This window comes from Convolutriloba macropyga, chromosome 9 (assembly GCF_964194025.1).
Source record: "Convolutriloba macropyga chromosome 9, txConMacr16.3, whole genome shotgun sequence".
Taxonomy (NCBI): domain Eukaryota; kingdom Metazoa; phylum Xenacoelomorpha; order Acoela; family Convolutidae; genus Convolutriloba; species Convolutriloba macropyga.
In genome coordinates this window covers 24863097-24885010 of record NC_134476.1, presented here as the reverse complement: position 1 = coordinate 24885010, position 21914 = coordinate 24863097, and the positions used below count along the sequence as shown (strand labels likewise).

General features: G+C 35.3%; 1 protein-coding gene across 1 annotated transcript in view; it reads left to right on the top strand.

The window, feature by feature from the left end:
* The first annotated feature begins 2466 nt into the window (after window positions 1-2466).
* Window positions 2467-21914, top strand: part of LOC142346160 (uncharacterized) — a 439331-nt gene continuing 419883 nt past the window's right edge. Inside the window, exons 1-6 of the mRNA XM_075398669.1 lie at window positions 2467-2664; window positions 6931-7046; window positions 11863-12015; window positions 15752-15859; window positions 18707-18993; window positions 19450-19694. Of these exons, the coding sequence (XP_075254784.1) occupies window positions 2467-2664; window positions 6931-7046; window positions 11863-12015; window positions 15752-15859; window positions 18707-18993; window positions 19450-19694 (1107 nt within the window). The remainder of the gene's footprint in view (window positions 2665-6930; window positions 7047-11862; window positions 12016-15751; window positions 15860-18706; window positions 18994-19449; window positions 19695-21914) is intronic.

Sequence of the window (21914 nt, the reverse complement as noted above, 5' to 3'; positions counted from 1 at the left end):
TCAAATTACAATCAGACAAAACCCTAACCACAAAACTTTAATGTTAGCTTCCAACAAAAAACATCAATAAATTTAATTGAACTTCATTAGGAAAGCATTACGACTTCTATTTGGATAGACAAAGCCATAGAAATGGATTAAAAGTGCAGAATAACAAGAAAAAAACACAATCAATTTGCGAAAACACAAATTATTTAGCTAATTGAAATCATTGGCTATTATCTGAATATCGTTTTTTAAAATTCAATTGTTACTTATAAAAATTCAGATAAAATTATAATGAAAGATTAAATATGTTCACCTGCGCCTCCTTTGAAAATCATTGGGTTGTATGATTACGCGAATTTACTAAAAGAAGACAAACAGAAACACAAAGATTGACCACTCACAAAGTATTTACGAAAACGCATATTGTCCAACAAGCAAAACAACAGTTACAACAAGCATCATTCAGCACGTTAAAAATTGAATTAGGCCTATGAAGGAGGCGTATGAAGGAAGCGAATGAAGGAGGCGTATGAGAGCTCTCAATGATGAAAACAAATTACATATTGACAAAAAGAACAACAACAAGTTAAAAATTTTTGTAAGAATGTGAAAACAACTATCAGAAAACTAAGAGCTTTAGCTATACGCTCACTGCATTGAATAAGCTAATTCATTCCTGAATTAGAAGCTTATAATAACTCTCAACATTTGGGAAAGATTTACTTCTACATAAAGAATAAAAAAACAGTCAAAAACAGCAAAATCAAAAAAATTTGAGGAGAAAAGTGTCGAAACTATTAAAAAATAAACTATTCAGAAAAATTTTTTTTTCAATTAATTTTTTAATGGCAATGGATATGCTTTTTGTAACAAAATGACTTAAAAACAATAAAATTGAGCACATATACTGACACTACAAAATTTTTGGGAAAACCCTTTGTTTCAAAGACTTTAAATTCAATATTTCTCAACGAAAATCAGAAAATACGCTAAGTTCTGCCTCGATGGAAGGCAATGATATCTGACACTCTTAGGTCATCAATAAGTTATCACAATAGGTCTTACGACCAGGAAAACGGCAACAAATGCAGGCAAAAAATAAATTTCATTAGAAAAGTGCGAGAAATTGTGGAAGCCGGTTAACAAAAAGCTGTTCTCTGAAATTGTTATCTATGATTATTTGAACTTCTTTTTTAAGGTAATGGGAACTGCCAACATTAGAATAATGTGATAAGATTTCAGAAGAACTAAAAATTTAATAAAATATCCCAAATTAAAGTAAAAAATTATGATAACTCGTTTCATCGAAGTCATAAAACCAATGGTTAAAAGTTATAAACGCTAACCAATTTAGTTTTGGTAACAGTAGAAAAAATGGTCTTCTCATTATTGACAAGACCATGGTCTTCTCATTATTGTTAGAAAAATGTTTAAAGATGCGAAAAATTAATTTCGAAATATTAACAGCCATTACCTGTCCACTTAAAGCACTAGATAGGTTTACTTGATGCTCATAAAGAACCTATTTCCATTTTAGTCAGCGGGACTGCCATAGGACTACAAAATTTGTTGAAATCTCAAATGGAAAATCAAAATTTATTTAAAATTTACGAATTTCATAGACGAAGCCATAAAAAATTGAGTGATTCCTTCGAAGTGACTGATTTGTTCATTGGGCATCATTTGACTGTAAATGAGGTTTATCCTTTTTTAACCTTGAATAGATCCGTATTTTAATAGATCCGTATTTTAATAGATCCGTATTTTAATATCTTTAATAGGGCCGAAACAGAATAGATCCGTATTTTAATATCTTTGTCAAAAATCGAAATATTATCAGCAGTTATTAAGTTATCCTGCACCTAGTCGATAATTATGTCTCAGTACACAGCAAACTGTTTTGCTAAAATACTTGGGGCTGAGACGGAAGAGATAGAACAAATATTTTAGTGATTGGATCTAAACCTAATAGATGTAAGCAGATCTTCAGCGTTAATTTTGGCCGCTCCCTTTTGATGTCAGATTGGAGTATAATAACAGACATAGAGCGTATGCCCAACTCTCTTCTACTATCTAAATTTGTCATAATGGAGCACTATTGTGAGGTTGTAATGGGATGTACTCGAATATGTTAAGCATGCTGGGTCTTTCCCATTATAACCCCCCATGAAATTATACCCCCCATCACAGTGAAATTACCATGATTTTCTATGGGTTATCTGACCACTAAGCTGAAGGGGGGATATGATGGGAAAGACCCAGTATGTTATACGACCCGGGTTGCAACCGAGAGGGAAGACTGGACAGGTTGTTGAAAAAATGGGAAATTATTGATAAGGAACGACCAATTGTCCGTGTTATATTGGGTTTTATTTTTATCTTTATGGTTTTAAGTAATTTGCACGTGTTTCTTCGCAGTTTCATCTTCTTTATTTTAAGTTTGAGTCATTTTTTGTCGTTTTTTTGCTTATTGTTAATATGAAAAAATTAAAACGCAAAAGCCACAAGCAAGATCACAAGAATTATCATGGTGCAACAGGAACCCAAATCTCTTGTGCAAAAGAGCAACAGCCGATAGAGGGAAGTGGCGATGTAGTTGTCGATGACATCGATGACGTAGTGAACACTCCTTGCTTCTTAAACCCTCCGAATGCATGCAGAATATTTAACCACCAGGGAGCTATTTCTACTTTTTCTTCAAATTCAGTCTGTTCAAGGAACTTTTGTTGTAGGGAATAATAACGCGTTATTATTCCCCACAACAGAAGTTCCCTGAAGAGACCGCGGTTAACAAATATAAGCGTTCCCTTTTTCGGGGGGGGGGGGGGTTAAAGTAATGCATTCTCGATGTTTTCGACTGATTCATTTTTTATGTATCTTAGAAATAAAAAAACATAGCAGGACAAGTCCTGACGTACAATTCACAGAATTTTTATTGACTAAACAGAAAACTAGACCTAGAACGGACTATGAATGGATTGGAACAACCATTTAGAAAAAAATCCGATCCAAAAAACCGAAAAAACAGTAAAAATCAAAGTCAAGTTGCCGAATGTGAACAAAAAACCACTAGCGAGAAGGCGAATTTTTGTTCAAACACCGTTTTCTCACTCTACTTTAAATTTGGAGCAAAAAAAATTCACGCCGCAAAACCACTCGCTTTTTCGCTCCACTTCCGGTTTCGGCGTGACCAAAATCACTACTCCAATTTGGCTTCAAAAATCATGAAAATGTGTGAACAGATCTTAAAAAAAACATAGCCGGAAGAATTCTGGAAGTGACTCAAAGTGAAAATCCATTTAAACGCCATCCAACTACTCGTCAAAAAAGTGCCTTCATTAATTTTTGATTATCTTGAAACAAAGTCAGGAAACAAAAAAGTAAAAACAATAAAATCAAATCTGTTGAAATATGATAAAAAATCGGATCAAATTGTGTTATACGTTGAGATCCCGAAAAAACGATCTCTGCCAAAAAAACTTCATAAAAACAACTAGTACTTAAGAAAAACCACTTATGTGAATTTTTTAAAAAAAACTTTTAGGCTAAATTATGAAAAAAAAGCTCTTAAGAACAACTTTCACTGAAAAACTGGAAAAAGTTACTAAATTTTTTAATATTTCAAAAACATATAAATCCAAAGAAAAATTCCCCTCAGCCAAAAGGATATCCAGATGCTCGCAAAACAATAGGCAAGCCATAATAGGCAAAGAAACTTAGCTAAAAACAGAAGAAAAAACGAAAAACTGCAAAAAATTAAGAAAAAATAGTTCCAATTTTCGCCATTTTTTTGTCATATTTCTCAACAAAAAATGATTCTTACGCACAAAACTGTAACCAATTGTTATCATAAGTTTGCTAAAGTAGACGGGGTTTCTTCAATACCCATTTGAGCAAGTAAAACAAAATAATCGTCAAAAAAATGCAAAAATTAGCCCGAAAATCAGCAAAATACATTAAAAATCTCCGAATAATCATAAAATTCATATGAATTTCCAGAAACTTTCAAACCACTACCGATACCAGCCTAAAATTAAAACAAAATCATAACCAAACCTCCTAACCAAAATAAATGAAAAAAACTGCTTTAAAATGCCGCACCTGAACAAAAAAGTTTCACTCGTTTAGAGAAAATTTTTTCACACATCAATTTTTCGCTCTCTCAAAAACAGCGGCATGAACAAAAAACACATTTTTTTCGCTCCGCTCTTCAGTTTTGTTCAGCACCAAAATCACTCCAAATTTTTTCACGCGTTTCATTTCCCGCTTCAGAAAATTTTTTCACACATCAATTTCTCGCTCTCTCAAAAACAGCGGTATGAACAAAAAACACTCTTTTTTCGCTCCGTTCTTCACTTTTGTTCAGCACCAAAATCACTCCAAATATTTTTACACGTTTCATTTCCCGCTTCAAAAATCGCTCCAATAACATTGATTAAAAAAAACATAGCCAGAAGAATTCCGGAAACGACCTGAAGGAGAAAATTGTTCATATTTTTAACTACACATCTAGAACAACTATTGTGAACCCTGAACCTCCACAGACGCCATAAAAAATTTAAGGAAGAATAGAAACGGCATTCAAAAACAAATTGAATAAAATCTAGAAAATGTTAATGAGTTTTTTTTAATAGTACAAGGAAACATAATGCCGAGTAAAATTCCTTTCCAATTAGGGCAATGGAAAGCTGGCAAAACAATGGGCAGGTCATAATAGGCTAAGAAAATTGTCTAAGACTAGGAAAAAAGAAAAAGTGCAAAAAAAATAAGAAAAGTAGTTTAAAATTTCTCAATTTTTTTGTCAATTTTCCAAAGAAAAGAATGATTTACACTAATAAAACTTTAGTCAATTGTTAGTTGAATATTGTAACAAGTTGAATATTGTAACTAAAGTAACAAACTTCTATTCAAATCCCACATAAAGCATTAATACAAAAAAACAGGCAAAAAATCATTAAATTTCGTCTAAAAATCAGCAAAACTGATCAAAACCCTCCAAATTAGCATTAAACTCAGAATTAACTACTTGAAACCTTCAATTCCTATCAAAACATGCCTTAAACTAAAATGATATCATAATCAAACATCATAACCATCAAAAGGTGCAAAAAAACTGCTTTTAAAAGCCGCACGTGAACAAAAAATTTTCGCTCGCTTAGAGAAAATTTTTTCACACATCAACTTCTCGCTCTCTCAAAAACAGCGGTATGAACAAAACTATCTTTTCGCTCCGCTCTTAACTTTTGTTCAGCCTCAAAATCCTTCCAAATTTTTCCACGCGTTTCTTTTCCCGCTTCAAAAATCACTCCAATAAAATTGATTAAAAAAGGGACTTCTCCAATACTCCTCTTCGAGTCGTAAAAAGGACTTCTCCAATACTCCTCTTCGAGTCGTAAAAAAGACAGCGCCCCAATACAATTCAAATTCTTTGAATTGTAAAAAACGAATCTTTTGCGGTGGGTACATAGTATTTGCATCCTGCAATCTCGCATGTCATTTTTACATATGTATTGGAACATGTTCTTTCCCATTATATCCCCCACGAAATTAGAGCCCCCCATTACGGTATAATTACCATGATGGGGGCTGTACGGTATCTGGCCACTAAGTTGGGGAGGCTCTAATGTGGAAGACAGGTTCTGTGAATACGGGACACCAAAAGCAATAGATTCCAGAAAACAACAGGAAATCGATCTTGAAGTTATTGTCTTTACCCTCCCGCCTTAATGTGCGCAAGCACATACGTACGCGTTATGCGCGTTATTTTTCGGGTCTTTTTCATTTTAACCCCCATTTTAGTCCCCATTATGGTATATTTACCATGGTTGGGAGGGGGGGGGGGGCTATAGGTTTATCTGACCACTAAGCTGGGGGGGGGGGGGGCTTTAGTAAGAAACCGGATCTATTCTGCCCCCCCCCCCAATGTGTAATACAACCCCCATGTCTGTTTTTATGACCCCATGCAATTTAACTCCGCCAAAAACAATAAACAAGATACATCAATTGAGTTACTTTAGGCAGAGATCACTTTGTAGAACTCAGCTATATGGAGCATAAAAGTTTCAGGATCTATTTTGTTTTGACCCCCCCCCCCCCAAACTTAGTGGGCTTATATTTTTTACGCCCCCAGGTGCACGTGCTATTATTTTACATAGTAATGTGCTATATAATAACATGTAAATTGTAACAGGGGGCGTAAAAAACAATGGGGGGGGGGCAATTTTGTATATATTTTAAAATAAATTCTCTAACATCACTCGATGAGTGCCATACATTTTTAATTTTTTGCGCTTAGTTTCAGGCCACATACATTCCACAGTCTGAGTGTGGGTTCCATTGTTAAGGTGTGCTAAGATGTGATTTATGCTATGACTTTTTCAACAAAACAAATTTGTCGACTTTTTGGGTCTTTCCCATTATAGCCCCCCCCCATGAATTTATAGCCCCCCCATTATAGTGTAATTACCATGATTGGGGGGAGGGGCTACAGGTTACTAAGATGGGGGGCTATAATGGGAAAGACCCGACTTTTACATGGGGGTCATAGAAAGTCACCAATGTTGTCATCGTGGGAGATAAAAAGTAACGGATGAGCAGTAAGTTTCCTGGGGGTCATAAAAGATGTATGTCCACTAAGATGGGGGGGGGGGGGGCAAACAGAATAGATCCGAGACCCCTTTTTTCGAACTCACAATAAGGTATTTTAAGTTTGCGCTCTCCCCGCTTTATTCCCAGGTTATAGGCTCGTGTCATTTGTACCCCCCCCCCCCCCCCAAGCACTCGTTATATATTCGGGTAACTGGAACGGGGAACACTTTTCGGAAAAGATCCCGTGCTTTATAGCAGCCTGCAATATGGAGTCGTAAATGACAGAGGGGGACATGAAAATACCACGTTATAATAAATAATTGAGGAATAGCTCCTACTCGATGATTTATCAAGTTCAACTATGGATCAGAACCTGGCAATGTGTTTGCAATGGGAGCAGGAACGGGTCCCAGGACCTATTCAGTTTCAACAGCATCCAGATCTAGTACATTGCCATCACTGGACCAAAGGCATATCTAGCACGCGTTTCCCTCCTATTAGTAACCCTGGCACGTATGTGTGATATCACTTTTTGGCTTCCTTGCCCGGCTTCCATAACCCCAGATAAATTTCAAAGCGCGCCCGGGTTGACCACCATAAAAGAAACTTACCAATCATAAAACGCCATTTATGGTTTATATGGAAACTTACAAAACATACAACGATCATAAAAATTTTTGAGGTACTGATGAAAATGAGGGTTTTCATTGAACAAAATATGCATAAGAAGTCCCTAGCCAAATCAAATTGTTCTCAAGTATGTATATAAATCAATATACATACGTGGGAACGCTTTACGTTATACTGAGAGCAACTAATTCTTGGTACCGGAATTTAAATATACTGATGTGATATTGTTTGAAAAAATTGTAATAGTTTTCGAAACAAAATCTTGTGCTCTGGCAATTGACTTTGAGACTTCTAGAATGGCTTTTGGATTTATTCTTTTAGATCTGTTCTGCTTTGCCGCTTCCCCCTATGTTTTCTCACCCTCCCCCATTACATTTTGTGTTGCTATATAGCAGGTTACTATGTAAAAAACAGCTTGTGCACTCAGGGGCCCGTAAAAATGTTATGCCCACTAAGATTGGGGGAGGGGGAACAGAATAGATTCGTGGAGAAAGAGAATTGATCTGTTCTGTTTCGGCGCCCCATCTTATTGGACATAGAATTTTTACGGCCCTGAAATGCAATTGCCCTCAGAGCTTTTTTTACCCATTTGAAGGATCTTTTCCGTTTGTGCCCCCCCCAGCTTAGTGGGTGCATATTATTTGCAACCCCCAGAGGCACGTGCAATATTTTTACATAATGATTTACTATGTAATGACACGTGCTCTGTAACTGGGGGGAGCATAACGTACTGGGGGGGCACAAACGGAAAAGATCCCATTTGACTTATTGTGTTAAAAATGGCACGTGCGCCTGGGGGCCTAAAGGTTATGTTCCCTCCACGTTCGGGGGCTGAAACATAATAGATTCTAGCTCTGATGCACTTTAAGTACCCGCAAATTTAAAATTGAAAGACACTTGCACGAAAACCACCTTTGAATGAACCTAGAATCGCAAAGACGCTTCACTGTCTAACTTTCAAGAATAGAGTTGTTAAGTTTAGTACAAATTTGAATTCGTTTGCGGGCTTAGGCTATGCTTATAGATAAGTTGTTACGTAACCCTTAATTGTAAACTACACAAATGTTCTCGCCCAGATCTCATCCGTTTATGCCCTCACTGCTTTATGTACCACCGTTACGTAACACGTGCCATAATACAGTAACTTATTATGTAAAAATATGGCATATGATCCTCAGGGGAGTGCACAAACGGAAAGATCCACTTGTCTTATGAGCTGAACCCAGCTAAATCTTTAAGGCAAGTTCTTTCCCCACTGCTTAGACAAAGACTTTTTTGCTGCATAAGTATGCAAACCGTTGCATACTTTTTGCTGCAAACCGTTGAAATGTGTGCCAAAATCATTGAAAACTTCAATCGCTGCTGTATGCTAAGCAAGCCTTATAGTCATACCACACATATCTTTACGGAAGTACAATGTTTCCCAGGTTGAGGCCCCAGGCAGAATCAACTATGTCCAGACCAAAGATCAACATACGACAAGGGCGTCATGCTTTCAAAAATAAATGGTTTGAAAGCATCGAAAAACGCACGAAAGTCTGAAAATCAGGTGATTTATAGCACCCTTTCTACAGATTACTCATTCAAGTTGCAGCCTTCAAAGCTAAAAACCGAAACTCATATCAAAATGTCGAATGCCAAAAACAAGAAGCGAAATGTCGAATACTCAGTCTTCACTGTTGTGTTTAAAACTTTTACTTCGTGTGTTGTAGAAAGTAGCTGAGCTAAAAAAATATTCATGCCTTACAACCCAGAAAATATCATATTTAGCCAAAAATTTTTTCCAGTGCATTTTTTAAGTTTACGCAAGGCTTTATAAAACTCGACTAACCAGTTAATAACTTTGAAGATGCATATAGAAAATGATTAAAATATAGAAAGTTCAAGTATATAAGTCATGTGTAGATTATGCCTGTTGCCAGTTTGTCTGTCCTTAAATTCGTTAAAATCTGGATATGAACGCACGAAAGTATGAAAGTATGAACGCATAAAGCCTGTCGTAGGTACGAAAGTCAAGTGAACTCGAAAAAATCAGATAAAGGCACGAAACTTTGGACACATTTAGATAAATTTTGGAAACTTTGGACGAAAGTCTGATTAGAAACTCACGAAAACTGGCAAAGGCAGGAAAGTCTGGCGAACGCACAAATTTCAGAACACGAACGCACGAAAGTCTGGTGAACCCTGGAATAAAATCTTAACATGAGCGCACGGAAGATCGGTGAACGCACAAAAATCTCGTGATCCCACGAAAGTCTTAACTTGAAAGCACGAAAGTCTTGTGAAAGAAGAAAAGTCTAGACATGAACGCGCAAAAATCAGATGAACGCTCGCAATTCTGGGATTAAACGCAACGAAAGTCTGAACAAGAATGCACGAAAACTGGCGAGCGCACGAAAGTCTGGTGAACGCACGGGGGTCTGAACATGAACGTACGAAAGACTGGTGAATCCACGAAAGTTTTAACATGAACGCACAAAAGTCTTTTGAAAGCACAAAAGTCTGAAATATCTTTCTGTTTGAGATTGTCTGGATACCCGGGCTGATCATCCAGAGCATTGTAGTACTGAACCAGTGTAAATCCATAGACTGTATATAGCCATTTTAACACTTGTACATATTATGTTCATGTCAAAATATAGACTGATTAGTCTATTTTTCAGAGTAAAATTGGTACTCTGTTTTTTACCTAATTTTGATCTGTCCATTACTATTTTCATACAATTATCAACTTAATTAACATTATTGTATAGCTCTTGTCAGCCTAAAACCATTCTGTTGTAAACCTGTTTCAGTTCTGATTGTCAGCCTAAAATACACTGCTTTTAACCTGTTTCAGCGCCGATTGTCGGTCACACCACAGACATATTCACACCATTCTGCATAACAGCAAAGGCAAATTCACACCATTCTGCATAACAGCAAAGGCAAATTCACACCATTCTGCATAACAGCAAAGGCAAATTCACACCATTCTGCATCACACCACAGGCATATTCACACCATTATGCATCACACCACAGGCATATCCCACCACACACACACACACACACACACACACACCCACATGCACACACATGCACACACACGCACACACACACACCCACATGCACACACATGCACACACACGCACGTGCACATGCACACACACACACGCACACACACACGCGCGCACACATGCACACACAAAGAGGCACACACACGCACACGCGCGCGCGCACTGCGAAAGGTTAAAAACAATGTATTTTAGGCTGACAACATTTGCTAATTGAAAAGACGATGTAAAAGAAGCAAATATACACCGAAAAGATTAAACACAATGGCAAATACAACATTTGCAAATTACAAAGTGGGCGAATAAAAGTAAATACATTCAAAAATCGCAAAATTGCAGCATCATTTGCAAATTACAATACTTTGCAGTGGGTGAATCGAAGTAATTTACAGCATATCGTGAATACACCTGTAAAGTGACCCGAGACATCGTAAATACAACTGTAAAGTGACCCGGGACATCGTAAATACACCTGTAAAGTGACCCGGGATATCGTGAATACACTTGTAAAGCGACCCGGGGTATCGTGAATACACCTGCAAAGTGACCCGAGACATCGTAAATACACCTGTAAAGTGACCCGGGATATCGTGAATACACTTGTAAAGTGACCCGGGATATCGTGAATACACCTGTAAAGTGACCCAAGACATCGTAAATACACCTGTAAAGGGACCCGGGATATCGTGAATACACTTGTAAAGCGACCCGGGGTATCGTGAATACACCTGCAAAGTGACCCGGGACATCGTAAATACACCTGTAAAGTGACCCGGGATATCGTGAATACACTTGTAAAGTGACCCGGGATATCGTGAATACACCTGTAAAGTGACCCAAGACATCGTAAATACACCTGTAAAGTGACCCGGGACATCGTAAATACACCTGTAAAGTGACCGTGGACATCGTGAGTACACCTGTTAAGTGACCCGGAAGGTCGAGAATATACCTGCTCTGGTTATACAATTGGTTATACAATTATGCGAATGCACCCCGAACGCTCTCCGAACTCGCCCCGAATGCACCCCAAACGCGCCCCTGACGGATCCCGAAATATCCAGTATCAGTGAAAGTAGCAGTATGCACACAGTATGTAGTATGTATGTAGCTGTTTTAACTGGTAACGTGTCGTTACAGCAAAATGCATGCATTTTGCATGCATTTTGCATGCTTTTCTGACATGCTCAGCATGTTTCAACATTGTCAAAAATTTTACACTACTTATTTTACACTGAAATTATTCTGAGCTGTCTGAATAGCTGTTCTGTTTTTTTTCTGGGCATAATGACCAACTTTTTTAATGTAAATAAGCTGTTTCAGTACTGGTTTTACAAGATAATATGGAGACACTCAGGTTCAGTACTGAAATACTCTTGGTGATAAGCCCGGGTATAGACACTTTCCGTCTGAGACTGTCTGGACATACCGTTTTCCTTGTGGCACCTCAACCTGCTGGGTTACCGTATAACAAAAAACATTGATTAAGAAATTGACTGAGTAAAAAACAATCCTCGCACGAAGTAGCTTACATATCCTATTCTTACGCGAGGGTCAGAATCATTAAGAAAATCTGAGGAGGAAACGTGCGCTCATTGAAGCCTGTTGTTCCACCCGCACTCTAAAATTGAGAGTTGCGGCAGCAGTGTTACACTGTCGTGTGCATCGTCTAAAGTGTCCAGTAAGAAGAGTAGCAGTATTGGCAAGCGGATCAAAAACATATTTAAACGGAAGAAGAACCAGAAAGAGACAAGGAATTTGTTCCGGATTATAGCATCAACGTCTTTTTAAAAATATTCCGTTTTTGGGCCTACTTTAGTTGTGTGCTCTACCATGGTATCGAAGTTAGCCCCCCCCCCCTCAACTAGGGTATCAGTGTGAGTGGGACACCAGGACGAGTTAGATAAATGTCACATAAAACTCATTATTGAATTGTAAGTTGAATTAACGGCCACGATTGTCACTTTCACTGCCATGAGTATTTCCTTTAAGCGGCTGATCTTCACTTAAATTTTTACTTTTTGTCTACGCAACGTAGAGAAAAAAAGAAAAACAATTTTGAAGCGCTCAAATTTAGTTTGGATTTTTATAAAATAACAGCTATTTGATATCAGCTAATTGATAAAAGGGAAACACTTTAAATTTTGAAGGAAAAATCGAGAAGGAAAAAGACATCGCTTGGGGGGGGGGGGGTCTGCTGACCGCTGGCGTTGAAATTTAAGATAAAAACAAACCTCAGAAATTTACAGTAAATTTAGGTTTAAAAGCGATTCAATGCTCACGAGAAATTCTTTAGAGTTTCAAGCCGAAAAATTAACCATTTGAACTATTTGACTAAAAATTTTGAAAAAAAAGTCATTTATTTTTGACTTTCTTAACATTTTGTGTAGTTTTTTATCCGTTTGGCTGTTTCTACTGATTAAAAGCTAATGAATGAACCAATGTTTCTCTGCATCGAAAAGATTTGCAAAATAGACTTCAGGCAATTCAGAGTTCTCCAAATAGCTCTGATCAAATTCGAAATTCAACTAAAAGCAGAAAAAGGTATTCTTCTCTATGTTCTAGTGTTGTTTTGCACAAAAATTTTTATTTCATCAGAATTAAACCATTCAGAATTTTCAAATTCGCGGAGTAGTAAAAACCAGTTGCATGGAGTGAACATCAAATCAACCAAATTCATTGATAAAAAGTAAAAATGGAAACCTTTTCTTAACTTATTTTATTTGCATTCCTTATATTGTCTTTGCAAATTGTTCGAACTAATCTCCTCTAGTATAATGAAGCACAGGGGAAATTGAGAGTGAGGGAGTTTATGGAAAGCCAGGATGAAAACATAATACAAATTTTCAGAGTTTTTTTTTAAAAAATAGAGGAAAATTGTTCTAATTACTTCCAGTCTGTGTGCGTTTATATAATTTAAAATACTAAATAGTTTAATGATTGTAAAGCTCATATAAAAAGGAGTTATTTCGAAAGACCTAATCAGAATTTTCTTGTCATTTTCTATTTTTCTTGAAGTTTTCTAATTAAAAAATTCTCCAAGGAGTGAAAATTCCAAATCGTAAAATTTAACGACAAGTAATTTTCCGCAATGCTGCTAAATAAGAGTTTTAGGACATCATTCCCTTACATGTTCGAATCAAGTAGATTTATTATTGCAGAAACTGTGAACAAACTTACCTGTTCGTAAAATTTTTTTAATACTTTCTGCAAATTGCGCATTTAATTATGTTCAAAACCGAAATTCTGTCGTTTAAATTTAGGAAGTACCTCATCTGCGAGGCGATTTTAAAAGACGAACTTGCCCATTATGCTCATGAAACATGAAATTATTTAATTTCAAAGTTAAACGTGGAATTTACAATTATCGATACAATTGCTCCGAATAGTCCACTACTAGTTTTCTAAAAAAAACAACAGACTTAAATGAGTAACGACCAGTTAAAACGAATTTTTTGTAGGAAAGATTTCTTTTTTGTCGGCTTTTGTTTGTGTGTATGTGCGTGATTGTTGCGTTATTCTTTGTAAGAGAGAGAGAGAGAGAGAGAGAGAGAAAGATTTTGCGAAAGAGAGGTTTACTCTGCGAGAGTTACTTTATTCCTTAAAATGTTAGAAAAATATAGAGGCAGAAAGAAAAAATTGTTGTAAAAGATTACATTTTTTGGGTTACAAATTGCGGCTTTTTTGTTCAAAACCAAAGTTATTGTCTCTAAATCTCTATAGTAACACATATGTGAGATTTTGTTTACCTAACTAATTCATTTTTTCTGATGAAACGATGAAAAATGACAAAAGCTTGCAAAAGAATTTTGAAAAATTTTATTTCAAGATAAAGAGACAAAATACAGTTACCCAAACAATTGCCACAAAAAGTCAACACTTCGTTATTTTGCAAAACCAAGAAGACACGATGAACGCTGACGAACTTTGAGTAAATGATCGGTCACCAGAAAGAAAAAGAATATTTAAAAAGAAATGTTTTTTTTTTCGCATTGAGTTTTTTTTTGGTGTGCGTAATGTATGCGTTTTGTATGGTTTTATGGTTTGTCGTTGTCTGTATCTTTCAGATGGCATTAATTTTGCCTTCTAGTATGTGTTAAATTATTTTCGTGTGCTAAAAAAATCACATTTTTTGTTTGAAATACTGCAAACATAAATTACTTTCGGATACTCCCAACGGTTTGCCTGACGGAAATTAATGGTTGTTGCGGCTGCTCAAGAATCTCAGCGGAAATGATATATCACCGCCTGGTTTTCGAGTTTTGCGCCGGCCTGGTTCTTCACAAGGCTCGATTGACTAGCAATCTCGTCGAAGCAATTAGACGCTCGGACGTATTAAAGGACTGTAACTTTAACTTCGTTGGTTGAAGTTAAGAAAATCCTTAGTGATAATCTATGATCAACCTCGTGCTGAAGTTTGTAAGGCTACAGCCAGTGTTAGTAATGTTGCTAACTTCTCGTCAAATAAACCCAACTAACTCAGAACTCGCAAGATCTTAAGATGTATCAAAACTTAGCAAACAGACTAAAATTGTTAAAGATTCATATTTTAGTCTAAACTGAGAGCCGACTGCTCTTGGTAACAGTTTCTAATGGTTCTAATTACAATAAAGTTTCACTATTCAAACAATTGGATAAAGTAAATAATCAAATATTTATCATTTATATCGTCATCGCTACTTGTTTCAGATTGGTTAATCAAGAAAGTGATTTATTTCAATGTTTACCTAGTAAATGTCAAATTACTGCAATATTTGCTTCTGTTGACATAAGCAAGGATCGTTTTTACGTAGCTCTAATTTCCTCGACTACACAGTATTTGAACTTTAATGATCACCTAAAATATCAAAAAAAAAACAATTTAAGAAATTTAACAATAATTTAAAAAATATCGAAAAATGCCAATTTTGCACCTTATAAGTGCTAGTAGCCACACTTGTGGATCTGATGCAATCATTTTCGTTTATTAGCGTAGATGTTACCCTAACTGTGTGCTATAACCTCGGGTTCCTCAGGTTTTCCCTTCCAAAAATCGGGGGGGGGGGTTGTACAAAATATCGGTCCCAACTTGTTAAGTTTTTCAATTTTAACTATTTTTGAGTTTTGACGAAATCTAAGTTTTTTCAGTTTCAAAGGTTATTTCTTGCTGTCTGGTGGCTTTTATAGCTGATTTGAAGTGGCGCCAACAGTGGTTGATTTGCAACTTTGAGAGGTGTGATGAGCATCTTTAAAGATGCTCATCACTCCTCTCAAAGTTACCAAAATAACCATTAATTTCCGACAGGCAAACCGTTGGGAGTATCCGAAAACAACTTATACTTGCAGTGTTTGAACAAAAAATATGCCGTCTTTTTTGGCACACGAAAACAGTGCAGCTCACATTAAACAGAGAGGGGGTGAAAGAAGAAAGAACAAAATTGTTTAAGTGTTTTCATTAAATCGGGTTGTCCTCATAAAGAAAGCTGAAACAATTTCTTGTGTATGCTGCAGTGGTGGTACTTTGTTACAATCTGGGGATTCAAGGAGTGACTTTTATGAATTGGATGACAGCAGAATCTATTACAATTTGGGAAGCAACGAGTGGCCAGAAGAGGAAAGGTAACCTGCTCAAAAAAGTTCATATTTTGATACTGTCTTTTGAAAAAAGAAGTCGTTTATCCGCAACTTACACTTTTTATTGCCTTTTCTTTTCGCCAGAGTCGAGGTGTTAACACAAAAAGTCACCAAACATAAGATTTTCGGTGAATTAGATATACGATGAAGGGATGTAAGATTTGTAGTTTTTTATCGGTGAATGTGGTTTCTCGGTCTCTCGAGATCTTATTAGATCTTTCAGTATTTGTGTAGTTCTGGTATGTGCGTTAGGATATAGTTATCTGAAATATCTGAACAAATCTACAAAATCTACTAGTGGCACAGACGCTGAACGGAGGCCGATCGAACGGACGACAATGTAAAGAACCTTGAAAGGACGACAATGTTCAATTATAAAGAATCTGATGCGCTTTGGTAATGAATTTTTAAAGTCGTACAGACTTCCTAATACTGATATGGTGATAGAGGGGATAGTTCAAGTTTAAGTTTCAGTTTCAATTTAGGTATGATTTTTGTACTAATAATAGATACTATATTTGTTGACAAGATTGAACAAATCATTATGGCTTTGGTTCAATGTAGCAATGAATCCTGCTTGTCAGGCTATTTAATTCCACTGTTAAATTAGGGTTAAACACGTTTGTTCATTTAGGAAGCTCTGTTTTCAACAACTATTTACATATATATATATATATATATATATATATATATATTCCCAACTAAGCTGATAATCCCAACTAATTCATACCCAACTAATCCAAATAACTAGTCTTTCCGCTTTGCTGAATCGCAAAAGCGTTTCGCTAGATTTAATCAAATGATTGCTATCAATTAAAAAGATGTTTCTCAAATTTATGGTAATAACTCAGACAATGATGGAAATCGGGGAAATCCCGAATCAAAAAGTTGTTGCCCTATATCTTGATTAACATTGCGCAACGTTTCAAGTCCGTATACTTAACAAGAATTTTCCTTATCGAAAAATCCAAAGCTACAATAATCAATTGTAGTTCTGAAATGGTTTTAGTAACAGCAATATAAACCCAGGCTTGTTTGCGTTTAGTCTAGTATTGGAAACTGACAGTTTACTTAGTACAAAGTTTCTTTCATTTGGGAATTTTATTCCTCGGAAGGAAAGATTCCGAATAACGGAAGTACTTATTTTTTTGAAAAACCATAGTTAAGTAGTGCTGTACATTTAAGCTGGTTTACAGAAAAACAACATCATAACAAGTAGTTTACGCTCAAGAATTGCGCTTCGATAAGCACTGAATGTCAGGTTAACAAGACCAAATTAAAGTACTTCTACTGATACTTGGTAGTTTTTAAGGCTCGTTATATGCTAATCGTCACGTGGTTTCACATGGAAAACTGAATCTGTGTTTGGCTCTAGATTAAAAAAAACAACAGAATGTGAATAACATTTCATGACGTCAATATTTCAATGTAATTATGAATCTTGTTAATCGTGGAAAATTTTGTGAAAAGGTCTGTATCAACAGCAGGATGATTCGCATTCTAATTATAAAGACTCTGATACGCTTTTGTAATGAATTTCTTAAGTCGTACAGACGTCTTATTAATGATATGGTGATAGAGGAGATATTTCAAGTTTAAGTTTCAGTTTCAATTTAGGTATGATTTTGTACTAATAATAGTTACTATATTTGTTGACAAGATTGAACAAATCATTAAGGCTTTGGTTCAATGTAGCAGTGAATTTTGCTTCTCAGGTTATTTTAATTCACTGTTAACTTAGGATTAATCAATTTTTTTCAAATTTGAAGCTCAGTTTTCAACAAATATTTATATATATATATATATATATATATATATATATATATGTATATATAAATACCTTTATATGTATATGTATAGGTATTTATATATATATATATATATATATATATATTTATATATATATATATATATATATATATATATATATATATTGCAAGATGCCTAATTTGCAGAAGTGCATGAAAATTTCAATGGTAGGTATTTCCGTAGAAGTCGAAAGTATATAAAAAGCGTGTCAAATTAGGTTTCATTGTTTCCCTCAAAAACAGTGAAGCAGTTACAATCCTATAAGTATGTATTTGTTAAAATTAATCAAAAAAGAGAATTAGAGGTCAAAACTTTTTCTGGACAAAGAATTATTGTATCTGAGTTTTCCTTTTGAGTTATCTGGTTGCATTGTTACGCATATTTTTACATTATTTTTTAATTTTACGAGAATTAGAGCAAAAAGAGTATCGAAATTGAGATTTTAATAAAACTTTTTCAATGGCTCTACGCGAAACTTTTCTCTAAAGTTTTTACAAAATTTGGGGTTTGAAAAAATAATAGGGCGAGCATTTGGATTTTTGTGTTGAGTGTGTAAACCAATTGGGAGAGAGAGAGAGAGAGAGAGAGAGAGAGAGAGAGAGAGAGAGAGAGAGAGAGAGAGAGAGAGAGAGAGAGAGAGAGAGAGAGACCTATGTGAAGTTTTTTCTCTTTCCTTGCATTTTCATTTTTTTACACATTTAGAAAATGAAGTCAGTCAAAAGTGAATGAAATGAGGGCTTTCGTGAAATCAACTGACTGACTCCTACTATTTTGGCTAAACGAAAATTTTGGGTTGATATTTCATTTACTACCCTCATTTCACGGAGGTTTAGAACAAAAATAATCAAGCATCGATTAAGTGAATACTTGAACAGATCAGCCATTCGATTAAATCACTGTTGTGAATTTAATGAAATGATACCAAAGTAAATGTAATCCAGCAATCGATTGCAATCATTGGCTGATGTTACGAAACAGGAGAACATATTTTCACCATTTTCATATCATTTTTCCTCATTTCAGTTCTGAAGCAGTTTTCGACTTAGGCGGCTCTTACCCTCAGAGGGACTCAAACTACACAATACCAGAAGAGTCTAGATCTTACAACTCTATAACAGTTGAAAGTGACACAAATACCAGCAGTCATGAGACATACACAGAGGCAGAATGCTCAACCAGCCGATCTGTTGTTGCCACTGTTCGAAGTGTGCCAGAATCGGCTTTGAAGTTATCGGCTGACTGCACCGAGAGATCAATAGAAACCTTGAACACTGCAGTGACTTCAAGACTTAGCTGCAGTTTTGGCGAAAGTACGTCTACTGGGCTATCATTATCACACTAAAAACTGTTTGTTAAACCCCATTCCCAAATGCCCCTTCTTTACAAAATGACCCAACATAATTGATAATTTAATTTTAACCCTTTGCGGCTTTGCACACAATTTGAAATGTATATCTCAATATCTCATCTCGATTGAAGCCATAAAGCATTGTCAGTGAAAAAGCATTAAATTTGTTTACACAGTAATTAAATTTTTTCAATTTATTTATTTTTTAAGGGGGATATGGGGTTTGCACTCGTACAAATTGTTCTGTGTAAATGTGACATACCAACGCTTATTTTGTAACATCTCTCAACAAATCCTGCAAGACGCTAAGATTCAGATTCAGATTACATAAGATTTTGAGGTGAATTGAAATCTCAGTGGCTCAGGCTGGTACTCACGTCCAGATCTTTGATAAGAGCAGCTTGTTTTGTGTATTTAGTGGTGGCCACTTTCTCTCCACAGTCCTCACAAACCGTATGCAAAAGGAGTTGTCTTAAAAATGAGTCGTTCTATCGATACAAGAGTGTCAATCGCAGACAACTTTGCTCAAATAGAAAGATCAATATCAACGAAGGTCAACTGATATCAGGGCGAAACTTTGAAGAGCAAAATCGCAATCACAATGATGTTAATAATTCTGAAGACGAAGATGCTGAACATATCGAAAGCGTAGCGGAGGGTCAGGTTGGTTAATTTCATGCAAAGTTATTTATTTGAAAAGTTGTTTATTCGAAAAAATAATCCTAAGATGTAAACATCACAAACAGTTGCAGTGTATGTAATATAAACAGAAGGTAAGGATTAGATCAACAATCCGATAAGACTGCCAACTTTGCCGGACATATCAATCAGCTATAGTTGACTGACGCGGAAAAAAGGACAAGAGCCAATAAATAAAAGCATGAAAATAACAGTGGATCTATGCATTTACTTTTTGCTCAACTTTTTTCATTGCACGAAGTTTGTGACTGTGTATATTTACGTTTAACCTGCAACGCTGGCCTTTGCTTCAGCTTATCCACTGATCTACAGGTTTCGCTGATAGTTAATATGGAGCATTTATTTCTTGGCTCTAGATATCTTTCAGGCGCTAGTCAATTTTCGCCTGTTGATATATTTAAACCACAAAGTTCCAACTCTTATCTGAAAATTGCAACATTTTTTTGTATCAACAAGGTGGTTTCGAGCACTTTGCCCAAATGATTTGAAAGGCATTTGACATATTTTTTGTTTGGTTTGATAATTATTGTCTATCAAATGTGTAAATTGTTTTGTCACATGTACATAAACTCATCAACTTAAGAATAAGAAATTTTGCTAATATTTAACTGATGTTCGCCAATATTTTAAACCGATTTTATTATTTTGATAAATTGTTTTAACAGTAGTCAATTAAATGCATCTGAGATTACAAAAATTCGGTTTCCTGAAATCAATTTCAGACTGGAGTTATTTTTTCTGCAAGAATGAGTATTGGCGGCTTTATAAGACGTTAGAACTTCCAAACCGTCACTGCAGTTCTGTTTAATTTCGATTGAACAATAATCAGTTGAATTTTTTTTTACAAAATTTGCATTATAAGTTTGGTTTTCTGAATACACAAAACTGAATTATTCTGAAAAAAGTCGATAAGAAAGAAAAAAAAGCAAGAATTTTTGCCTTTATCGTAAATTTTTCGCAAATGTTTCTTCCAGTTCTTTAGGTTTTTTGTATTTCACTAAACAGACAACATTCCGAGAATTGGAGTTGTGTTCCCGTTACTACTATGATTTGTATTTGTCTTCAGATTGGAAATTCTATCGAGGCTTGAATACAGACATTGATATGTCATTGATATTTTAATATTGAGTTTATCATAACAGCGAAGCTGCAAGCTGAGCCGAGCTATATTGCTGTTCTCTTGGTTTTTATTTTACAATCCAAAAGATTTGGATTGTATTGGTGTGCTGTCTTTTTTTTTAAGATGTGTTAACGCTTTTGTTTGGCTTTTTCACGTCAGTGAGAAGTCAAATTAGAGTGGTGATTTTAGTCACGCTGAAGTACTAAAAGGAGCGAGAATTAGAGCAGGTTTAAGGCGTGTTTGTTTTCAAGCTACCTTTAAAGTGGAGTCAAAAATTGGTGTTTGAACAAGTTTTCGGTTTTTAAGAAAGAGTTTGTTTTCACGTGCGTCAATTTGACATCTGTTTTTAAAGTTTTTTCTTTGATTGCTTTTTGTATGATACATATGTGTTCTACTTGCGCCTAGTTGAAATTGCTAGAATTCATTAAGGAGCAGATGAACTTTATTTTTGCTGTCTTATTACTTATCAATGACAGGTGTTATCAATGACAGGACTCATTGGTTGATAATGAGGAAAAATTAACTTAACGAAAGGTCTGAGTTAATAGTTTATTAGTTTTCATGATTTTAAAACTATTTTTTCTCAAAAAATTATACTTTTTCAAATGTACTTTTTCAAATATTGTTGTCTTATCGTTTATTCTCATTAATAACAGACCCCATAGGATTCTAAAAGGGTTTTTTCTTGAATAAATAGTTTTGTTCAAAGCTGGTCTCTTCTATGACTTTGAAATCAATTGTTTTCAAGAAATATTTTAGAATTTTTTTAAAAAATTTTGCATGTTTTTTTTGTTAACTTTATTATTCTACATCTTTTTCGGACTATTGACCGTTTTCGTTGGTTTCTAAAAAAGCTTCTCCTTTTGTTTAAGCCATTTTCAATTTATGGCTTTTGCTTTCTTTAACTTATACGCTGCCCATTTCTGAAAACTAGTAGTGAATTTATGAGTTCTGCAAGTATTTATTGAACTTATGGCTGTCTAATCCCTTAAACTCATTTAAGACCGGTTTCATTTGTTGATACTGAGAAACAATGAAATTTAATTAGTGGCATGAGTTCTTAG